Source organism: Pteropus alecto, unplaced genomic scaffold (assembly GCF_000325575.1).
Source record: "Pteropus alecto unplaced genomic scaffold, ASM32557v1 scaffold35, whole genome shotgun sequence".
Classification (NCBI taxonomy): domain Eukaryota; kingdom Metazoa; phylum Chordata; class Mammalia; order Chiroptera; family Pteropodidae; genus Pteropus; species Pteropus alecto.
Window position 1 is genome coordinate 14063848 of NW_006437828.1, and position 16632 is coordinate 14080479.

General features: G+C 56.9%; 1 protein-coding gene across 1 annotated transcript; it reads left to right on the forward strand.

Annotated features, from left to right (window-relative positions):
- Window positions 1–11766: 11766 nt before the first annotated feature.
- TDRP (testis development related protein) lies at window positions 11767–15865 on the forward strand. Its single transcript, XM_015591804.2, has 3 exons — window positions 11767–11850; window positions 12620–12723; window positions 13763–15865. The coding sequence occupies exons 1-3, from the start codon at window positions 11767–11769 to the stop codon at window positions 14106–14108; spliced, it is 534 nt and encodes a 177-aa protein (XP_015447290.1). The 3' UTR covers window positions 14109–15865.
- The last annotated feature ends 767 nt before the right edge of the window (window positions 15866–16632 follow it).

Here is a 16632-nt window from a genome sequence, read left to right on the forward strand (position 1 = left end):
TGCCGGAGGTATTCTGATAGTATCAGTGTTACCGACTTTTTTTTTTAATGTCAGAATGTTACGGTTTCTCTAAAGAGCGGCTCCGTCAGATGTCAGACGAGGGTTTACGGTGGTTCGCGTGATCGCAGAGCTACTTAATGCGGGTCGAGGACGAGCAACATCTTCCTGTGCTTCCACGTCTGCTGAATCCTGAAACTTGTGTTTTCTCCTCTTCACATTTTGTTTGGAAACATTTCTAACTTAAGAGAAAGTAGGAGCTTGAGCAGCAACATGTCTCAGTTCAACCCCTAGTCACGCATCTGTCGAAGTTTTTTTCTGATCTCTGGTGTACAGAATCGTCTGTACGCCTGTGGTGTGTGTGTGACTATTTTTTAGGTACCCAGCAAACCCCAGTGGGAAATACAGAGCTGCTGAATGCCCTCGGCCCCCACGCGGCACAGCGCCCCGCCCAGGGTCGCCTCTGTCCACACCTCATCACCACCGGGGGTCCCCAGTCTGCATTTGGGCTCACCCCGGGTGGGGCGCCTTCTGTAGATTTGACCAACGTGATGTGCAGTGTGTCTGCGTCATGCTATCTCATAGAGCACGGGCACTTCCACTGCCCTAAAAGCCTCTCTTCCACCTGGTCACCCTCCTGCTCAGGCCCTGATCCCTGGACCTCCCACGGCCTCCCTAATTTTGCCTGTCCCAGGATGTCACGCAGCGGGGGCCACACAGCTGCCGCCCTCAGACGGGCGCCTTGGACTTACCGATGTGCGCGTGAGGACCCGCCGCGTCCTCCCAGGGCTTGGCAGCGCACCTGTCCTCAGCGCCGAATGACGTTCCCGTGCGGGTTGCCAGCTCCCCCTCCACCTGCTGAAGGGCGTCTGGGTGGCTTCCACGTTTCCACAGTTGTGAATGAAGCTGCTGTGAACACCATGTGCAGGTTTTTGTGTGATGTGAGTTTTTAACTCACTGGGATCAATGCCGAGGAGTGTGAGCTGGGTCGTGAGCGTGGGGTGAGTCTCGTAAGAAGCCGCCCTGACGCCCTGCAGGGTGGCTGTGCCCCGTGGCCCTGCCAGCACCGAGGGGCCCGCGGCCGCTCATCCTCCCAGCACAGAGTCCCCCGGTGTGAGCGCGAGGCTCTCACGCTGCCGTTCCAGTGACAGGACGTGGAGCGCCCTCTCCTAGGCCTGTTTGCCATCTGTGAACCTCCTTGGCGAGGTGTCTTGCCTCTGACTCTATTTCCAATTGTTTTTTTTACTGCTGAGTTTAAGGGTTCTTCGTGTGTTTTGGAATCCAGTCCTTTATCAGATGTGTCTTTCCTAAATATTTTCCTCTAGTCTGTGGCCTGCCACATTCTCTTCACAGCGTCCTTTCAGACCAGAAGTTTTAATTTTAATGAGGTCCAGTTTATCAATTATTTCTCCTCTGGACTCTGTCTCTGGCGTTGAACCCGAGCTGGTCTGGGTTTTCTCCTGCGTCATTGTGCAGGAGCGAGGTTTCTGTGTTGCTTAAGGGCACCTACAGTTCAATGTGTTGAGAAGACTTTGCTATAGGAAAGCAGATATTTTTTGTTGAGACAGGTTAGTCACACTCTGAACTGAGGGAATTCCGTCAGGAGGACTGGCCTTGTCCCAAAGCCAGTTTCTCTTGGAATCAAATTGGACAGTTGGCGACAAGTCTGCCATGAAGCTTCTGCCTACAAACGTACTTCAGAGTTCACGCAGTGGGACTAGTCTCAGGAGGGGGTGCTCGGTGGGGGGGCCTCCTCGGCTTCATCTCGCTCCAGTGTGTCGGCCCCCACCCGAGGGCCGGTCAGCCTGCTGGACGTGAGACACGCAGGCAGGGAGTACACTTTGCCTTATCCTAGAAAGGCTTCCAAATCTGACGTGCTTGACCTCCTTGAAAATCAGGTCACATAGCTATAACCTGTTATTTTTTAAAAAGAGAAAAATAGCTTTCGTTAGGTTGTAGTAAGTTCGAAATGTGAGACGTTCAGTTATTACTTGGATTAAGGAACACGTAATTGTTACTAAAACAGCGTTAACATTGTAGAAGATGGGTTTTTCTGAGCTCCTGAGGCGATCGCACTTTTTGGTCATGAAAACACATCTATTTTGTGTTGAGGTGAAATGGGGGGAGGTTAGAAGGTGAAACATTGATTGCGGTTATTTCATTACGAGGAGAGGCTTTAACGAGTCTGATGTTTGGAGCACGCAACCGCCGTGCGCGGGGTGGGTGTCTGCGCGTTACACGGTGCGCGGGGTGGGTGTCTGCGCGTTACACGGTGCGCGGGGTGGGTGTCTGCGCGTTACACGGTGCGCGGGGTGGGTGTCTGCTTAGGCACTGTCACAGGGTTAGTGCCCCATTTGCTGGGTGCAGAAACCAATCACAAAGCAGGAAGGTGACTTGGAAAGGCCCCACAGCTACGAGGTGGTGACAGACTCTCCTTGACTGAAGTTTAGTCAGACTTCTGTGAGCCCTCTTCCCGAGGGTCTCTGGTGGCGCCCCAGAATGCGCTGTCCACCGTGCCGACTCACCGGGAGTGCGGTTGACAGAGGTAGGGGGCTGGTGACATAAGCATCAGGACCCAGGTTCCAACTGAAGATGCTGCCGCTGGCATTTCACGCGGTTGATAGCATTTAGAGAGCACGTTTATCTCCGTGAGAGTTATCTGGACTGTAGATTGAGAGCTCAAAGTTTTCTAGGGGCTGCGTGAGCAGGTTCTAGAAAGGCGACAGTAATGCCCACGCTGTACTCTTAAGTTCGGCGTACCCGAAGCGTGAATTACGTCGGTGCGTCAGCAGCACAGAAGCCGGTCGGTGACGTCACTCGCTGTTTTCATGCGTGGCCTTTAACTCTGGTGTGTGTTTTTACCTTCCCCAGCACTTATTCATTTGGATGCTAACTTTTTATCAGAAATATGTGATCAGTATTTAGATTTTATGAAATTTGCATCTGGAAAAGTAGATTATTTTAACCAACTTGTTCCAGTGACTGAATCGGCACTTTGCTAGTGACAGGCGTGACATCCTGTGGCCCCTCCAGCTCCCGGGGGCCAAGTGTAGCTCGTGGTGGCTGAGCTGAGAGCACACGCTGGGCCCCGGTGCCAGGTCCTGGGGCCCGAGGAGCTGCTCTGGGGGTCAGCAGAGCCGTGCAGCTGTGGGCCCTGGGGTGCCGCTCTGCGTGCCGTGCACCCGCGGATGCTGCTGGCGTCAGGGCTTAGGCTGGAAATGGGATGCCCGGGGGCTTCAATCCTAATCGGTAAGAGTTACTGGTTTTTCCAGTGCTTTAGGTAGCACGACTCAGAACATTCATAAAAATCGCTGCTCACTGCATTCGAGTCAGGTGACCGTGGGTTTCAGCGTGTGCTGGCTCACCTGCTGGGAACAGTGGCAGACTGCCCCACCTGGGTGTGGTGAGGGGCTAAGGCATGCGTGGGGTAAGGCGCCGTCACCTCAGGGTCAGAGCTGACAGCCTAAGCTCGAGGAAGCTGTCGTCTGTCGTTTCAGAATGAGCGAGACCCAGGCTGGTCGGCCCGGGGACTCAGCCTGCATGGGTTCCCCATACAGGGCGGGTCCTCTCGCTCCTGGTACTTGTGGACTGGCCCGTCAGCCCAGCGCCTGCCCTGGCAGGGTCCTGGGGCCACTCTGAGGCTGGCTGCCCTCCCCTTTGCTGTGGGAGAGGCCGAGCAGAGGAAGAGGCAAGGAAAAGGAATGGCAGAAAGCCTAAGAGGCTTTTAATTCGGGCGTGGGACTTAAAAGCACGAAGAATAACAGCTGTAAAGCTATGTTAACGATGTCGTGACATAAGAAGCGTCTGAACCGGTGGAGAGTTTCAGAAGAGTTTGTTTGAACCGAAACTGACAACCGTGCCAGGAAACAAGACCTCAGATGCCCGGGAGAGCGACAGCTTCGCAGTTTCTGTTATGCACTTGGAATCGAGGGCACTGACACGCAGGTGGGAGAGGCCAGGTGCAGGAGCGTTAACTGACCCTGTGCTCCCTTGGGGGTGGTCACACCTGGGCTCACTGGCATTTAGAGTGTGTGAACCGAGGTATGCACAGACATCGTGGACACGGCTGGCTGAAGGCAGAGAGGAGCTTTTCACTAAAGAAGTGACGTGTCTCGGCTGTGCTCACCTGCTGTGACCTGCCCACCTAGGGTTCACGAGCAGATCTCCTACGTCCAAACCCGTAGACCATTTTTGTAAAAATTTATTTGAGCCAAATAGGATAAACCTGAAAGCAAGACCTCAGCAGACAACACGATCTTCTATGTAGAAAACGTTAAAGATTTCACACACAAAAAGCTGTTATAACTAATAAATTCAGGGACGTTGCAGGGCACAAAATCAGCTTTGTTTCTGTTCACTGCCGTGAAAGCCCAACAAGGAGATTAGGAAAATCCCTTTTACGAAGAACAAAAAACTCAGGAATGGATTTACTTGAAGAGGCAAGAAAGTCGTACATCGAAACCGGAAAACATCGCTCCAAGAAAGAAGGCTCGGGGGTGGGACCCTCACGTTAAAATGTCCACACTCCCCAGAGCGACCTACAGAGCACAGTCCCTATCAAAATCCCAACAGCCGTGTTTGCACAAATAGAAAAAGCCATCTCAAAACTTAAATAGAATTCTAAGGGACTCTGCGTAGCCAAAACAATTTTTGAACAGCCAGAACTTGAGCAGAAGAACAAAGCTGGGCGGCTCACGTGCCTGGGGGACACATACTCGGAGCAGGTCACCAGCCACCGCAGCCTCGACAGCGCAGCACAGACCAGCGGGACAGAGGGGAGCCCTCAGGTCAGCCCTCACTCACGTCACGTGACCTGTGACAGTGCCAGTAGCACAGTGGGGAAAGGACCGTCCCTGCAGCACACTGTGCTAGGGGAACGGGATGGCCTCGTGCAGAGTCGGGAGCTGGACCCGCAGAACGGATTAGACCCTGAAACGTCAGACCTGAAGCCACGGACTTAGCGGAGAACGTCTCCGTGTCGGTCAGGGCAATGATTTTTTGGACATGCCACCAAAAAGCCAAGAGAATCCAAACAGAACGGTCGCCCACGTGAAACTTAGAGTTTTCTGTGCAGGAAAGGAAACCACCAGCCGTGACCTGTGCGGGGGGACGTCTGACGAGTTAGCAGGACACACGTGTGTCCCTGTCCCCGCAGCTCCTCGCCGTGGCCTCAGGACAGGGGCCGGGAGTCCTGGGGTCTCCGTTCTGAGGGCGCCACTGCTGTCGGGGGCCTGACCTGGTGACCTCACGTGCACAGGCCCCGTCACGCTGCGGGTCAGTTCTCAGCACGTGATGGGGGACACACACTCAGACCAGAGCCTTCGTGCTAGGAAGGGCAGCGCGTCTCCTGGGGAGGGGCCCTGCGCCGAGTGGCTCGGGGGGCAGCAGACCGAGCTGTTCCAAGTGGTCGCTGCAGCGCCCCCGGCGTGTCCGGCCGGTCCGAGCTGGGAGGCCGCTGGCCTCTGCGTCTGTGCTCCGTCTGCCCGGTGGGCCGGGCCGTGGGTTTGAGCCTGGTCACTGAAGTAGTCCACACGTACGACTGCCCCATTTGTCCTCATCAGGCGTACAGGTCTGTGAGGGCTGTGGTTCGCTTTGGTTACACAAATTAAATATTAAGTCATTGTTTAAGAGTTTAATTTTTATTCCAGTAAAATACTTTGTTAAAAACTTATGGGAAGGAAAGCTCCGCTCTCCCGCTGCCCAGGGCCTGCTCTGAGTGTCGACGGCCATCCTGTCACGGGGAACGTAGATGACGTGTGGAGAAATCGGTGACGCGTGTCACCTGGTGGCCACGGCAGGCGGCGGACGCTGCGCTGACAGCGTGCGGGTTTGGGGCGTGGAGCTGGCTATGAACATGGCTGGACCTCGAGCTCGGCGCGGCCTGCCCTGGCCACGTTTGCTGAAGCCCCCGGGGCCTCTGCAGCCTCCAGCACGTCCTGGCTCCCGGCCTCAGTAAACAGTTCTCTGCCGCCCCCCAGGGTGACACACGAGAAAGCAGCTCAGGAAAAAAGGAGCATGTGACCCAGATACAGTGTCTGAGCGCGTGACGGGAACGGGGCACGGAGGCCGAGCGGCCTGCAGGCCACTCCCCGCGGCTCCAGCGCCGCTGCTGGATGCGTGTCAGTGGCGGAGGAGGCCACAGCGCGTCCCGTCTGTCAGGACAGCAGCCCTGTTCTCCGCGGCGGGAGAGTCTCACCTGGCACCTGAAGCTCAGACGACCCGAGACGGCCGGGCCGGGCCCCTCGCTCTGCGGAACGGGACACTCCAGACGGTCCCCGTGTCCCGTGTTTGGCCTGTTTTTCTACTGGGCCTTTTTCTGGTGTTTAAGAAAACTGTGTACTGGGAACACTGGATTTTTATCATTACGTGTTGCAGTTTTTCCTAGGGTTTTCCTGTTTTTCAAATTCAAAAAGAACAAACCCCACAGCCCAGAGGGCCGGCGAGCACCGCTCTGCCCTGGGCAGGGTCTGGGCGCTGGGGACAGGCCAGCCGTGCTTCTGGCTTTGTTCCCACGCAGAGTGACGAAGGGCTGTGCCCGAGTTGGGCGGAGAGAAGCACAGGCACAGGGCCAGGCCAGTGCCATCTGATTCTCCCCACAAGGGCCCCTTGTCACCCACGCGTGTCCTCCGGGTGTGCGTGTGCCCGGAGTGAGGCTGTGTCATCTTCCGATGTCACACTTTTGAGACAAGGAAGCACAGGGCTCACATTCCTTGCTGGCACCAGGCGCGCCTCGTCCTCCATCCGTGGGCCTCCCGTCTGCTCCGTGAGGCCAGGAGTCTGGCCTCTTTCCTCCCAGGCCTTCCTGACTCAGGTCCCTGTCCCGGCCTGTCCCTCAGGGCCGAGTCCGGTGAGGGGCTAGAGTCTGGTTTTACAGTTTGACCTAGTGGCCCACACTGGCCAGTGAAGTCAGTTTTTCCAGACTTACAAGTTTTCAGTAACTTGAGTGTTTCAACATAAAGTGTTTGTGAATTCTGAGATTCGGAACGGACAGGAAGAAAACTGGGCTTTCTATTCCGTTAACTGACACCATGGCCAGGCCTCAGCTGTCTCGTCTCCTCTGACACAGTCCAGAGTGGGCCCTTGGGGGGCCTGTCCCCTCTGCGCCTGCCGTGCCCACAGTCCTCCGGCGGAGCCAGGAGAGGCCCCGGGGCGGGCCGCAGCCACGGGGGGCGGCGCTGGGTCCTGTGGAGCGGCGGGCCTTGTTGGTCCCCCTCCACCCCAGGTCAGTGTCCGTTTCTCGCTCTGGCCGTCTGTCCGTGGCAGCCGCCTGCACCCGCAGCAGGAAGTTCACGTCAGGGGACTCAGAGCCAGAATTGTATATTTGAGGGAAAATAGGAAATGCAGACGACACTATATTTGGCCTTAATTTTGCTCCAAATTTTAAGGCTGTAGTTGTGAGACTAATTTTGCAGGCTGGCGTGTTAGTTTCACTCCGCCGCCTGACGGTCTGTGTCGTTTCCGGTCCGGCTGGTTATTTTCCTGCTCTGTCGAGGTGTAGCTGACGTACAGCACCGTGAGGGGCAGGCGAGCTGACTTCACCCGCGGGGACCCCAGAAGCGCAGCTGACACCGCCCTCGGAGACCCACGGAGAGAAAACGTTTCCTTGCGACTGGAACAGCCGGGTCTCTGCCTTCGCCCAAGGGTGGTGCGGCCGGCGCATGGCCACCTCGGCCCAGGCCTCGTCTTGTGCCTAAAACTTTGTGTCTTTGACCCCTCCCTCCAACCCCCTCATGACCACAAGTCTGTCCTTTTTTCTGTTTTTTCCTTTTTATAACGTATCCCAGTAATAAATATGATCACGTAGCGTGTGTTCTGATTCATTTCACTCAGCATGATGCCCTCAAGGGCCACCCACATTGTCACAAATGGGTTCCCATCTTTATGGCCAAACAGTATTCCATTGTGTGTATATGTGTGTGCGTGCGTCTGTGTACATGTGTGTGCATGTGCCCATGTGTGTGTACTGTGACATGCACAGTGCAAGTGTGTGTACATGTGTGCATTGTCCGTGTGCACCATGTACATGTGTGCACGTGTGTGTGTGTACACGCTGTACATGTGTACGTGGCCTGTGTGCTGTGCATGTGTGCATGTGCACGTGTGTGTGCGTACATGTGCATTGTGTACACGTGTGTGTGTTATCACCTGTTCTTTGCCCAGTCACCCATCAGCGCACACTCGGGTCGCTCCCGTGTCCTGGCCGTTGGGAACGATGCTGCAGGGGACGTGGGGTGCGGAGATCTTGCGACAGAGTTTTTTTCTTTGGAAAAATCCTGAGAAGTGGATTGCTGACCGATGCGGGGATTCTGGTTGTTTCTGAGGAGCCTCCGTACTGTTCTCCACAGCGGCTGCACCAGCTGACACCGCCCCCAGCAGCGCACGAGCCTCCCTTTCCCCACGTCCTCGCCCACACTTATGCCTCGTCTTTTTGCTGACAGCCACGGACGGGTGCGAGGTGACAGCTCACTGGTTTTGATGTGCATCTCCCTGGTGACTGGGGGTGGCGAGCACCTTTCCGTGTCTGTTGGCCACCTGCGTGTCGTCCTTGGGGGATGTCCAGCCAGGCCTCCGCCCACCTTTTAATTGGATTGTCCTTGTCGAGTTGTGTGAGTTCTTTACGTAGTTGGAGATTCACCCTCACCAGATACGTGGCTCTCAAGGCTTCTTCCCATTCCCTATGTTGCCTTTTCATTTCGCTCATGTTTTTTTCCTGTAAAGACTCTTTTTAGTTTGATGTAGTTTTACTTGTTTATTTTTTCATTTTGTTGTTTGTGCTTTAGGTGTCTTTTCCAAAAAATCATTGCCATTTTTAAAGACCCACATCAAGGAGCTTTAAAAAAAAAAAAAAGTTCACTTCCGGGGGTTTTATGCTTTCCGGCCTCACGTTTAAGTCTGATCCATCGTGCACGGACTTTCGCCTGCGCTGTGGGGTGGCGGCGCCGCTCCATTCCGTGCACGTGGCCGCCCCGTCTTCCCAGCACCGTGCGCTGAAGGAACTGCACGTTTTCCTTGGACCGCGCTGGGCTCCCTCGTCAAGTGTGAGCTGACCGCGCGTGTGGAGTGTACATCTGGGCCCTGCCTTGTCCCCTTGATCTGTGTGTCTCTGATGCCAGCACATGCCGTTGGATTCGTGCAGCTTTGTAACAGAGCTGGAATCAGGAAGTGCGAAGCCTCCCTTTGTCCTCCCTCAGGATCGCTTTGCCGACTCACCGTCTTCTGTGGTCCTACATAAATTTTAGCATTGGTTTTGCTACTAAGAAATGCCGTCGGATTTCGATAGGGAGCGCACCGTCTGCAGATGGCGTTGGGTGGCGGGGGCGTTCTGGTGTTCAGCCTGGCCCCCGAACACGGGCGAATCCCCCGGACTGCGTCGTGGTCGGTTTCCTGTTTTCTGGTTTCCAGTGCGGAGAGCTTTGCCCCCTCGGCTACGTTCCCTCCTGCGTGCGTCACTGTTCTTGGTGCTGTTGTAAATGTGGCTGCTCGTTTCTTTTTCAGATCACTCACTGCTCTTGTATAGAAACACTACTGATTTTTGTATGTTAATTTTTTACTCCGAAATTTTACTGAATTCATTGTTTATATCACAGTTTGTATACAGGTTATATCTTAGGATTTTCTGTTTATCAAATCATGTCTTTTGCAAATGGAAACAATTTAATTTTTCCTTTTTAATGTTGATGCTGTTTCTTCTCCTCACCCGATGCCTCTGGCCAGACTTCTAGGACTGAGAGATGGCACCCACGTCTTGTCCGACGTCAGAGGAAAGCCTTTCAGCCTCTCACGACTGAGCACGAGGTCAGCTCTAGGCTCCTCGTTTATGGCTGTTACAGACGTAATTTGTGAAGAATTTCTGGCCTTACCAGACGCTGAATTTTGTCACGTGCTTTTTCTGATAGTTTCATTCTTTCCTTCTGTCGACGTGATGCATCACACTTATTGATTCGCCTGCTTGCGCCCGGGTGCGCCCCACCCACCGCGGCCAGGGGCCCTTGCGGGGTGCTGCTGCTGCGCGGAGCATTTCCGCATGTGTCATTAGGTACCAGCCTGTGGTTCTCGTCTCTTCTGTCTCTGGCTTTGGTGTCAAGGTGACACTGGCCTCGTGAGGCGGGTTTGAGTCTTTCCTCCTCTTGAGTTTTTCGGAAGAGTTTGAGAAGAGCTAGCATTAATTCTTCTTCAAACATCAGTGGAACTCACCGGTGAAGCTGTCGGATCTGGGCTTTTTCTTTGTTGGGAGATTTTATTCCTTATTCAATCTTCTTACTAGTAATTGCTTTGTTCAGATCTTCTGGGTCTTCCTAATTCAGTCTGGAAAATTGTATGTTTCTGAGAATTTTCTCACTTCTTCTAGGTTTCATTTGTTGGCATATTGTTAGCAGGTCAGGCTTGGCAGACGGTCGGGCTGGGCTGGACTGAGTGCTGAATTCCGTCGCCGGTCAGGGCCACCCGTGTCACTCTGCATGTGGGGGTGGCTACGGGCTGTGCTCTCTGCCTGGGGCCACAGTCCTCGGGGCGACTGCAGGCCAGCTGCCTGGTGGAGCGGGAGGGCCAGCCGCCAGGACGGCACTGACTCAGCCGGCTCACTGCCCTGGTCCCCTCGAGTGCTGCCGCTGCTCGCTGCCTGGACTCGGGCTCCCCAGCTCTCCAGGGTCCCAGGGGCCGTGTCAGGGCCAGAGCTGTGCGGAGCGGAGGTGGGCTGGAGGGCCGAGCAGCCTCCTGGCCTGAATCCCACCGGCTGAGACCCTGCACTCTGCAGGCAGCACCCAGCCCTGCCAAGGTCTCGTGCCCGCCGTGGCCAGCCCCCCGCCGTCCTCTGAAGCCCTCGTGAGGTAAAACTAGAGTGGGGGCTCCCAAGAGCAGCCCGCAGTGTGGGGGCCGGTGTCGCTGGGGTGCGTTTCCCTGGGGGCCACGGGCTCAGGAGGCGTTTGGCGTGGTGCTGCGGGGCTGCCTCAGACCCGGCGGCCCTCACTGCGCTGCCCGCACGGTGTCCTGCCCACGAGCAGCCATCAGTTCTTGGGGGCAGTGAAGTCTGCGGTGACCTGTGTCACCATCTTGGTGACGTCGCTCTCCCACGTTCAGCTGCTTTAAAATGAACTTCCTGGAGCATGATGTCCCTTGTGTGAGAGCTGAGGGTCTTAGAAGCCTGGGGTGGCAGGCCTGCCAGTGCTCATGTGGATGTATGTGGGGCCGACCACTCCACAAACGTGTCCTGTGACGGGACATTCCCACTGAGCCACCCATGGAAAGAACCTGGTGCGTTTTGGGTGACACCATTTGCTCCCTGGGGAATGAGCTTTCTGGGCGGGTCTCGGAGCCCTGGTCACTGATGCGGCCACGAGAGGGCACGCGGGGCCCCGCTTCATGCTTATCTCCCTGTGTGGCTGTCACTTTCTGCCCAGGTCTCATCTTAGTCACAGAGACTTTTGCCCAAGCCTCTGTCACCAAGAGGCACTGTTTGTCACCATTACGACCGCTCTGCCTCTGACCTGGCATCTCCCCATGGGAACTGTGGCCCTCGTCGCAGCCTGTGGTCCTGGGGTGGCCCGGGGTGGCCCGGGGCTTCAGTGTCCTCGTGGGCAAACCCTGGGTCACACTGGCCAAACGGCCCCTGTGAAGGTGGCCTTCCTGGGGTCAGGTGGGGCCGGAGCGCTGACCTGTCCAGTGAGCAGCGTGGCTTCGACGTGCTCTTCCAGGGTCCTGGGGTTTAGTGTGGTGACTGTGGGTCCAGCAGGACTGCCTGACCTGGGGTGGGGGCCAAGGAGCACTGCCGAAATGACGCCCCCTCCCTGGCTGTGGGTGGCCCCGGTGTGCGTGACGCTTACCTCCTGGAGCACCTCCGGCCTCTGGTTAACATCAGTGCGTGTGACGCCAGCCTCTTCTCATTCCTGACCTTCTGGTGCCTGGGTCCAGGCACAGTGTCACAGCCATGGCCGACTGCTGTGAGGCAGGAGCCTTGCTCCGAGGTCACTGGCAGATGCCACTGTGGGGTCGCGTTGCTCACACAGTCTCCAGCCTGGGCCCCGCGCCAGGCACACTGGCACTTGGGGGGTGGGGTCCCCACCGGTGCCGAGCCCGGCAGAACCACAGCGAGCAAGGGGCGGGGCCCGTGCCCCATGGTCTCGGTTCCAGGTGAGCCACAGTGGGAGGCGGCGGCCATGGCGGGAGCACCGCGCCACCACTTTCGTGGTCTAAAATGACATCTAAGGGCTTCTGGTGACGCTTTTGTTTGCTTTTTGTGACATGACAGCAGAGGTTGGCCCCTCGGCTCTGTGGCCTACATCCAAGGCTGTCACTTGGCCATCGTGGGCGTTTCTGGCCTGCGGCGGGGGGGGGGGGGGGAAGCCGGGTGGCAGTGTCCCCTGAGCTCTTGGTCTGCTCTGTCGTGACATTTACCAGGGAGCAAGCAGGTGCACCCTGGGAGGCGGGGCCAGGCTCCAACCCCATGACACCGGCCCCCTCTGAGGGCTGCCCCAGCACCTTGGGCACAGAGGGCTGTGGACGGAGCCCACCGTCCTCGCCGTTGGCAGGGGACTTGGAGGGTGGACACGGTCAGTCTCAGCTGCGTCCCAGAACCGCGGCCGTTTGTCTTTCCGTCAGACTGATCTTTTTCTCAATCTGTCATTAGGTGCAAGGAGCGAGTTTCCGAGGATGGAAAGAGGTGACGTCCCTGTTTGACAGCGAGGACGAGCAGCACCTGCTGGGGGCCCCGGAGTCCCCCAGGTCCCAAGGGTGAGTCCCCGGGGGCCAGGGCACACCTGCCGGGACACGGCCAGCCCAGTGTGGGCTGGGGTCCGAGAAGCCTCAGGACAGCCAGCAGGGCAAGTGACAGTCACATCCTTGCCCCCACGCGTACACAGGCAAGCTGTCAAGGGGGCAGCAGAGTCCAGCTTGGTCTGAGAGGGCCACGCAGGTGCAGGTGGCCGGCTGAGGGGCAGAGATGGCCTGTACTCAGCCACCCCTGCAACGTGTGGAAAATGGGGAAGAAAAGTTAAAAATGTGAAGGGCTGACTCGTAAACTGTTAAGATTCTAGAAAAGCGAACGTTTCAATGGACACATTAGCGCTGGTTTACGATAAACACTTCGGAAACGTGAAGGTGTGCCCGCAGGTGGGTGTGCGGGTTCAGTGGTGACTGATGTGTGACCAGCGGCCTGGCTGACCAGACAGCAAGCCTGGGGCCTCGCCATGAGGGATACGCTGGTTCGAGGCCGAGCTGCCTTGGCGACCTCGCCCAGACCCTGTGCGGGGACACATGAACCAGCCCCTTGGAGTCAGCGTCTGCCAGGGCCTCGAGAAGCCCCTGCATGCTGGCCCTCCGTCCAGCTGCGTGGATCCTGGACACTGCCCGGGACCCAGCAGTCGGGCTGCAGGACCAGGCTCTGCCTGGAGACCTGTCCCCACCGCAGGTCGGCCATCCCTCTGGGGTCACCTACCAAATGCCCGAAGATGGGAGCTGGGTGCTGGGAGCTAGGTGTGGGGCCCCGCTGGAAGTGACCATTAAATCCTGTTCTGACCTGGGCCCTAACCACCTTCATGGGCTCGGCCGGACGCTGTCACGCCGCCCCACGCGCCCTACGGCTTCCCCGACTGTCACCAAGTGTGCCACCTTATACGGCTTTCATGAGCTCCATTAATACGTGTAATGACTGATTTCTCGTTTCTAAAGTTTCACGTATAGATTTGTGTCACCTCTGCACAGTTCACGTGTTTTCAGAGCAGAACCCTGCGTTCACTGAGGCACCAGCACTAACCTCTTCCGCCCCCCACAGAACTCACCTGCGGCCGAGAGAGGAGCCGAAGACGGAGAAGAAGTCGGGGTTCTGGGAGCACTTGGCTTTGAAACAGAATACCCAGCCTAAGAAGCCAGATGAGATCGAAGGCTGGGAGCCTCCAAAACTTGCCCTTGGCAACATGGCAGCCGAGGCAGGTGACACCGTGACTGACTGCCCGAGCCGGCCAGGCTGGGAGCCGGGCGCCAAGGGCTCAGGCGGGTACAGCAGCCTGGCCGGCTCAGCACACGCCTCCCGCTGGAGCCTCAGGTCGGCCGGCCGGGCGGTCAGCATCAGACGCCAGGGCAGAGGCCACCTGATGGGGGACTGGGAGGAGCTGGAGTGACCGTCAGAGGGGACGCCGGGGCCAAGCTTGGAACCAGAACCTGCCACAGGAGCAGCTTCGCCTCACGTCACACGGGGCGTCTGCTCCAGTGTTTCCAGTCGCTGACCTTGCCTGTGGGTCTCCCCTGGCCCTCCGCCCTCACATGCCCCCACACGGGCTGTGGGCGGTGCCTTACTGGGGACGCGTCTGCCGCGTCCCATGTGTGGCTGACACTGGAGATGTGAATTTTGATGCTGTCCCCTAAGACAGCAGCTATGATGTCCAGCTCGCCACACGGTGTCCATGCCATCCTCAGCTGTCTTTTGGTGACACGATGCCTTCCTCCCGCAGGTGTCCAACTGGTGACACGCCGGCTCGCTATGCCGCTCGCCATGCGAGTGTCAAATCTCATTTCACCTGGAAAAGCTTTTTCCTATTAAATTTAAAACGTGTAAACGAATGTGCTAGAGAAGCAGAGGTTCCTTCCACGTGACCGGCACGAAGGCCGCGCTGTCTGCAGAGGCCGCCGCCTCCCGCGGGTGGACGGTGACAGTGCAGCCCCTCTGGGGGCTTTGTTTTCCCTTCTGGGCTTCTACATATTGATCTTTATTTTCTTCTAAAGTTTTGTTCTTTTCTGATTATAGATTAAAGAATGCTGGATCAATTTTAGTAACTTAATGCTCTTAATTTTGTTTGGAAAATGGTAACTTGCTCATTGTAGGGTTAAAACTGTGTGAAACGCTGCAAGTGCCTCTTTTCTATAAAACGCAGGACTTTCTCAACAGGAGACACAAAGGCCTGCTGGCCGACTGGGCGGCACCGCTTTCTAGACGTGCTCTGTCCTTGGCAACGTGCCCCCGTGTCCGGTACCGCAGGTGTGTGTCCCGGGCAGGACAGCTGTCGTCAGCTCTTAGGCAATGGTCGTGTGAGAGAAAAGGTTAGGATTTTCGTTCGTTCGTTTTTGGTTAAAAACAGCGGGTTACACTGTGCGTTCCTCTCATGAAGGACGTGGGTGTTTGGGGCGTGCTCGGGTGGGAGCCGTGGGCACGCCTGCTGGCAGGGGTCCCGATGGGCAGCAGCATCTGTCACCCGTCACCCGCTCTGTCCATCCACCCCCTGCCTTTTCCAGAAGAACGAGGTTACTCGACTGAGCCTTCAAAGGGCCGTGTTGTGAGTGGTGTCGAAACCGAAGTCCAGTCGTGCTGGGACCTGGACGGCAGGGTCCAGAGTCCTGTCTCCTCAGGTGAACGGTCCGGCGTGCAGCCCACCCGAGCAGCCCACCCTGGACCGAGGGCAAAGCCGCTGAGGTTGGAACGCGCACTGTCACCCGCAGAGATGGAAAACGGCTCCTCTCCTCGTGCCTGAGAAATGAAAATAACTGTGCGTGCTCTAGGAGAAAAGTATTTTTTCTTCATAGAATTTACCAAAGCAACTGTTTTGTTCACAAGTTGAGAGAAATGTGGTTTTTAGGGTTTTTGTTCGAATTTTGTATACGAACAGCTGTGAGGAGCAAACGGCTGCTTCTGTCCCGCTGACGTGGAGTGGTGGCTTCAAAGGTCGAACTCATCCTCAGTGCTGAGGGTCTGAGAAATGAAGATGTCGTTTCTGTCCTCGTCCCTCGTCAGCTTGCATGACTGCGGGGGCATCTTAGCCGTCAGTGCTTGCGGCGACGTCGCAACTCAGAGCTAATGGCACTTCTGACACTTTAAACCTCATTTTAAAATGCAAACCATCTATGCAAATTGTTCTCATGAATAAATGGCTGGTTTCTGCCTACGTGCTCAGGTGTGTGTGTCACGTCTTTGCACCCTCTGCGTCGCTGTGCCTCTGCAGTGACCTGGAGCTGTCAGCCCCCCTCCAGCCGAGGGACAGCGAGGGCCAAAGGACGGACAGCAAGAGGAGCGAGGGGCCGTCTTCGCCCGTTCACCTCGACCTCTGGAAGGAGGGTCGTCTCTCAGAAAGGTCTTCTTCGGAAGCGGTGTCCCCTGCAGTGGGGAGGACAGCCTCCCGGGGGGACTGGGGGACTGTGCATCAGCTGCAGGCAGGGCCTCCCTGTGCATCTGCGGAGGGCTGGGTGGGGACAGGTGAGGCACTGCCCTGCCTTGCAGTGCGGGTGTTCTCAGCAGCTGCTTCTGCCTCTGCTTCCCCTTGCTGGACTCTCTGGAAAGCTCATCGGTTGGCTTGGCACCGTCACGGAGGCCACGGCCGTCCACACCCTCCCCATGGCTCGCTTTCCCCGCAGGGCGAATGGCAGTTCTCTCCCTCCTCCGTGCCCCGTCCCCCCACACCTGCCCGCTCACCTGCTGCCCCGGGGGGCCCTCACCTGTCCTGGTGCCCAGCTGCCTGGCGTGCCCCATGCACGTGGGGGGCCGTCCGATGGTTTCAGACCTACCTGTGGGCCTGCATCACTCACGTCCAGTTCTTTCCTGGCCGCTGTCATTGGCAAGGAACTTTGTCTTCTGTCCCCTGCGCCCTCTCCCAGCCTGCTTTTACCATTTACCCACTTTCTGGTTTACATGGTGGTTCCCCAATTAATCGATCACTG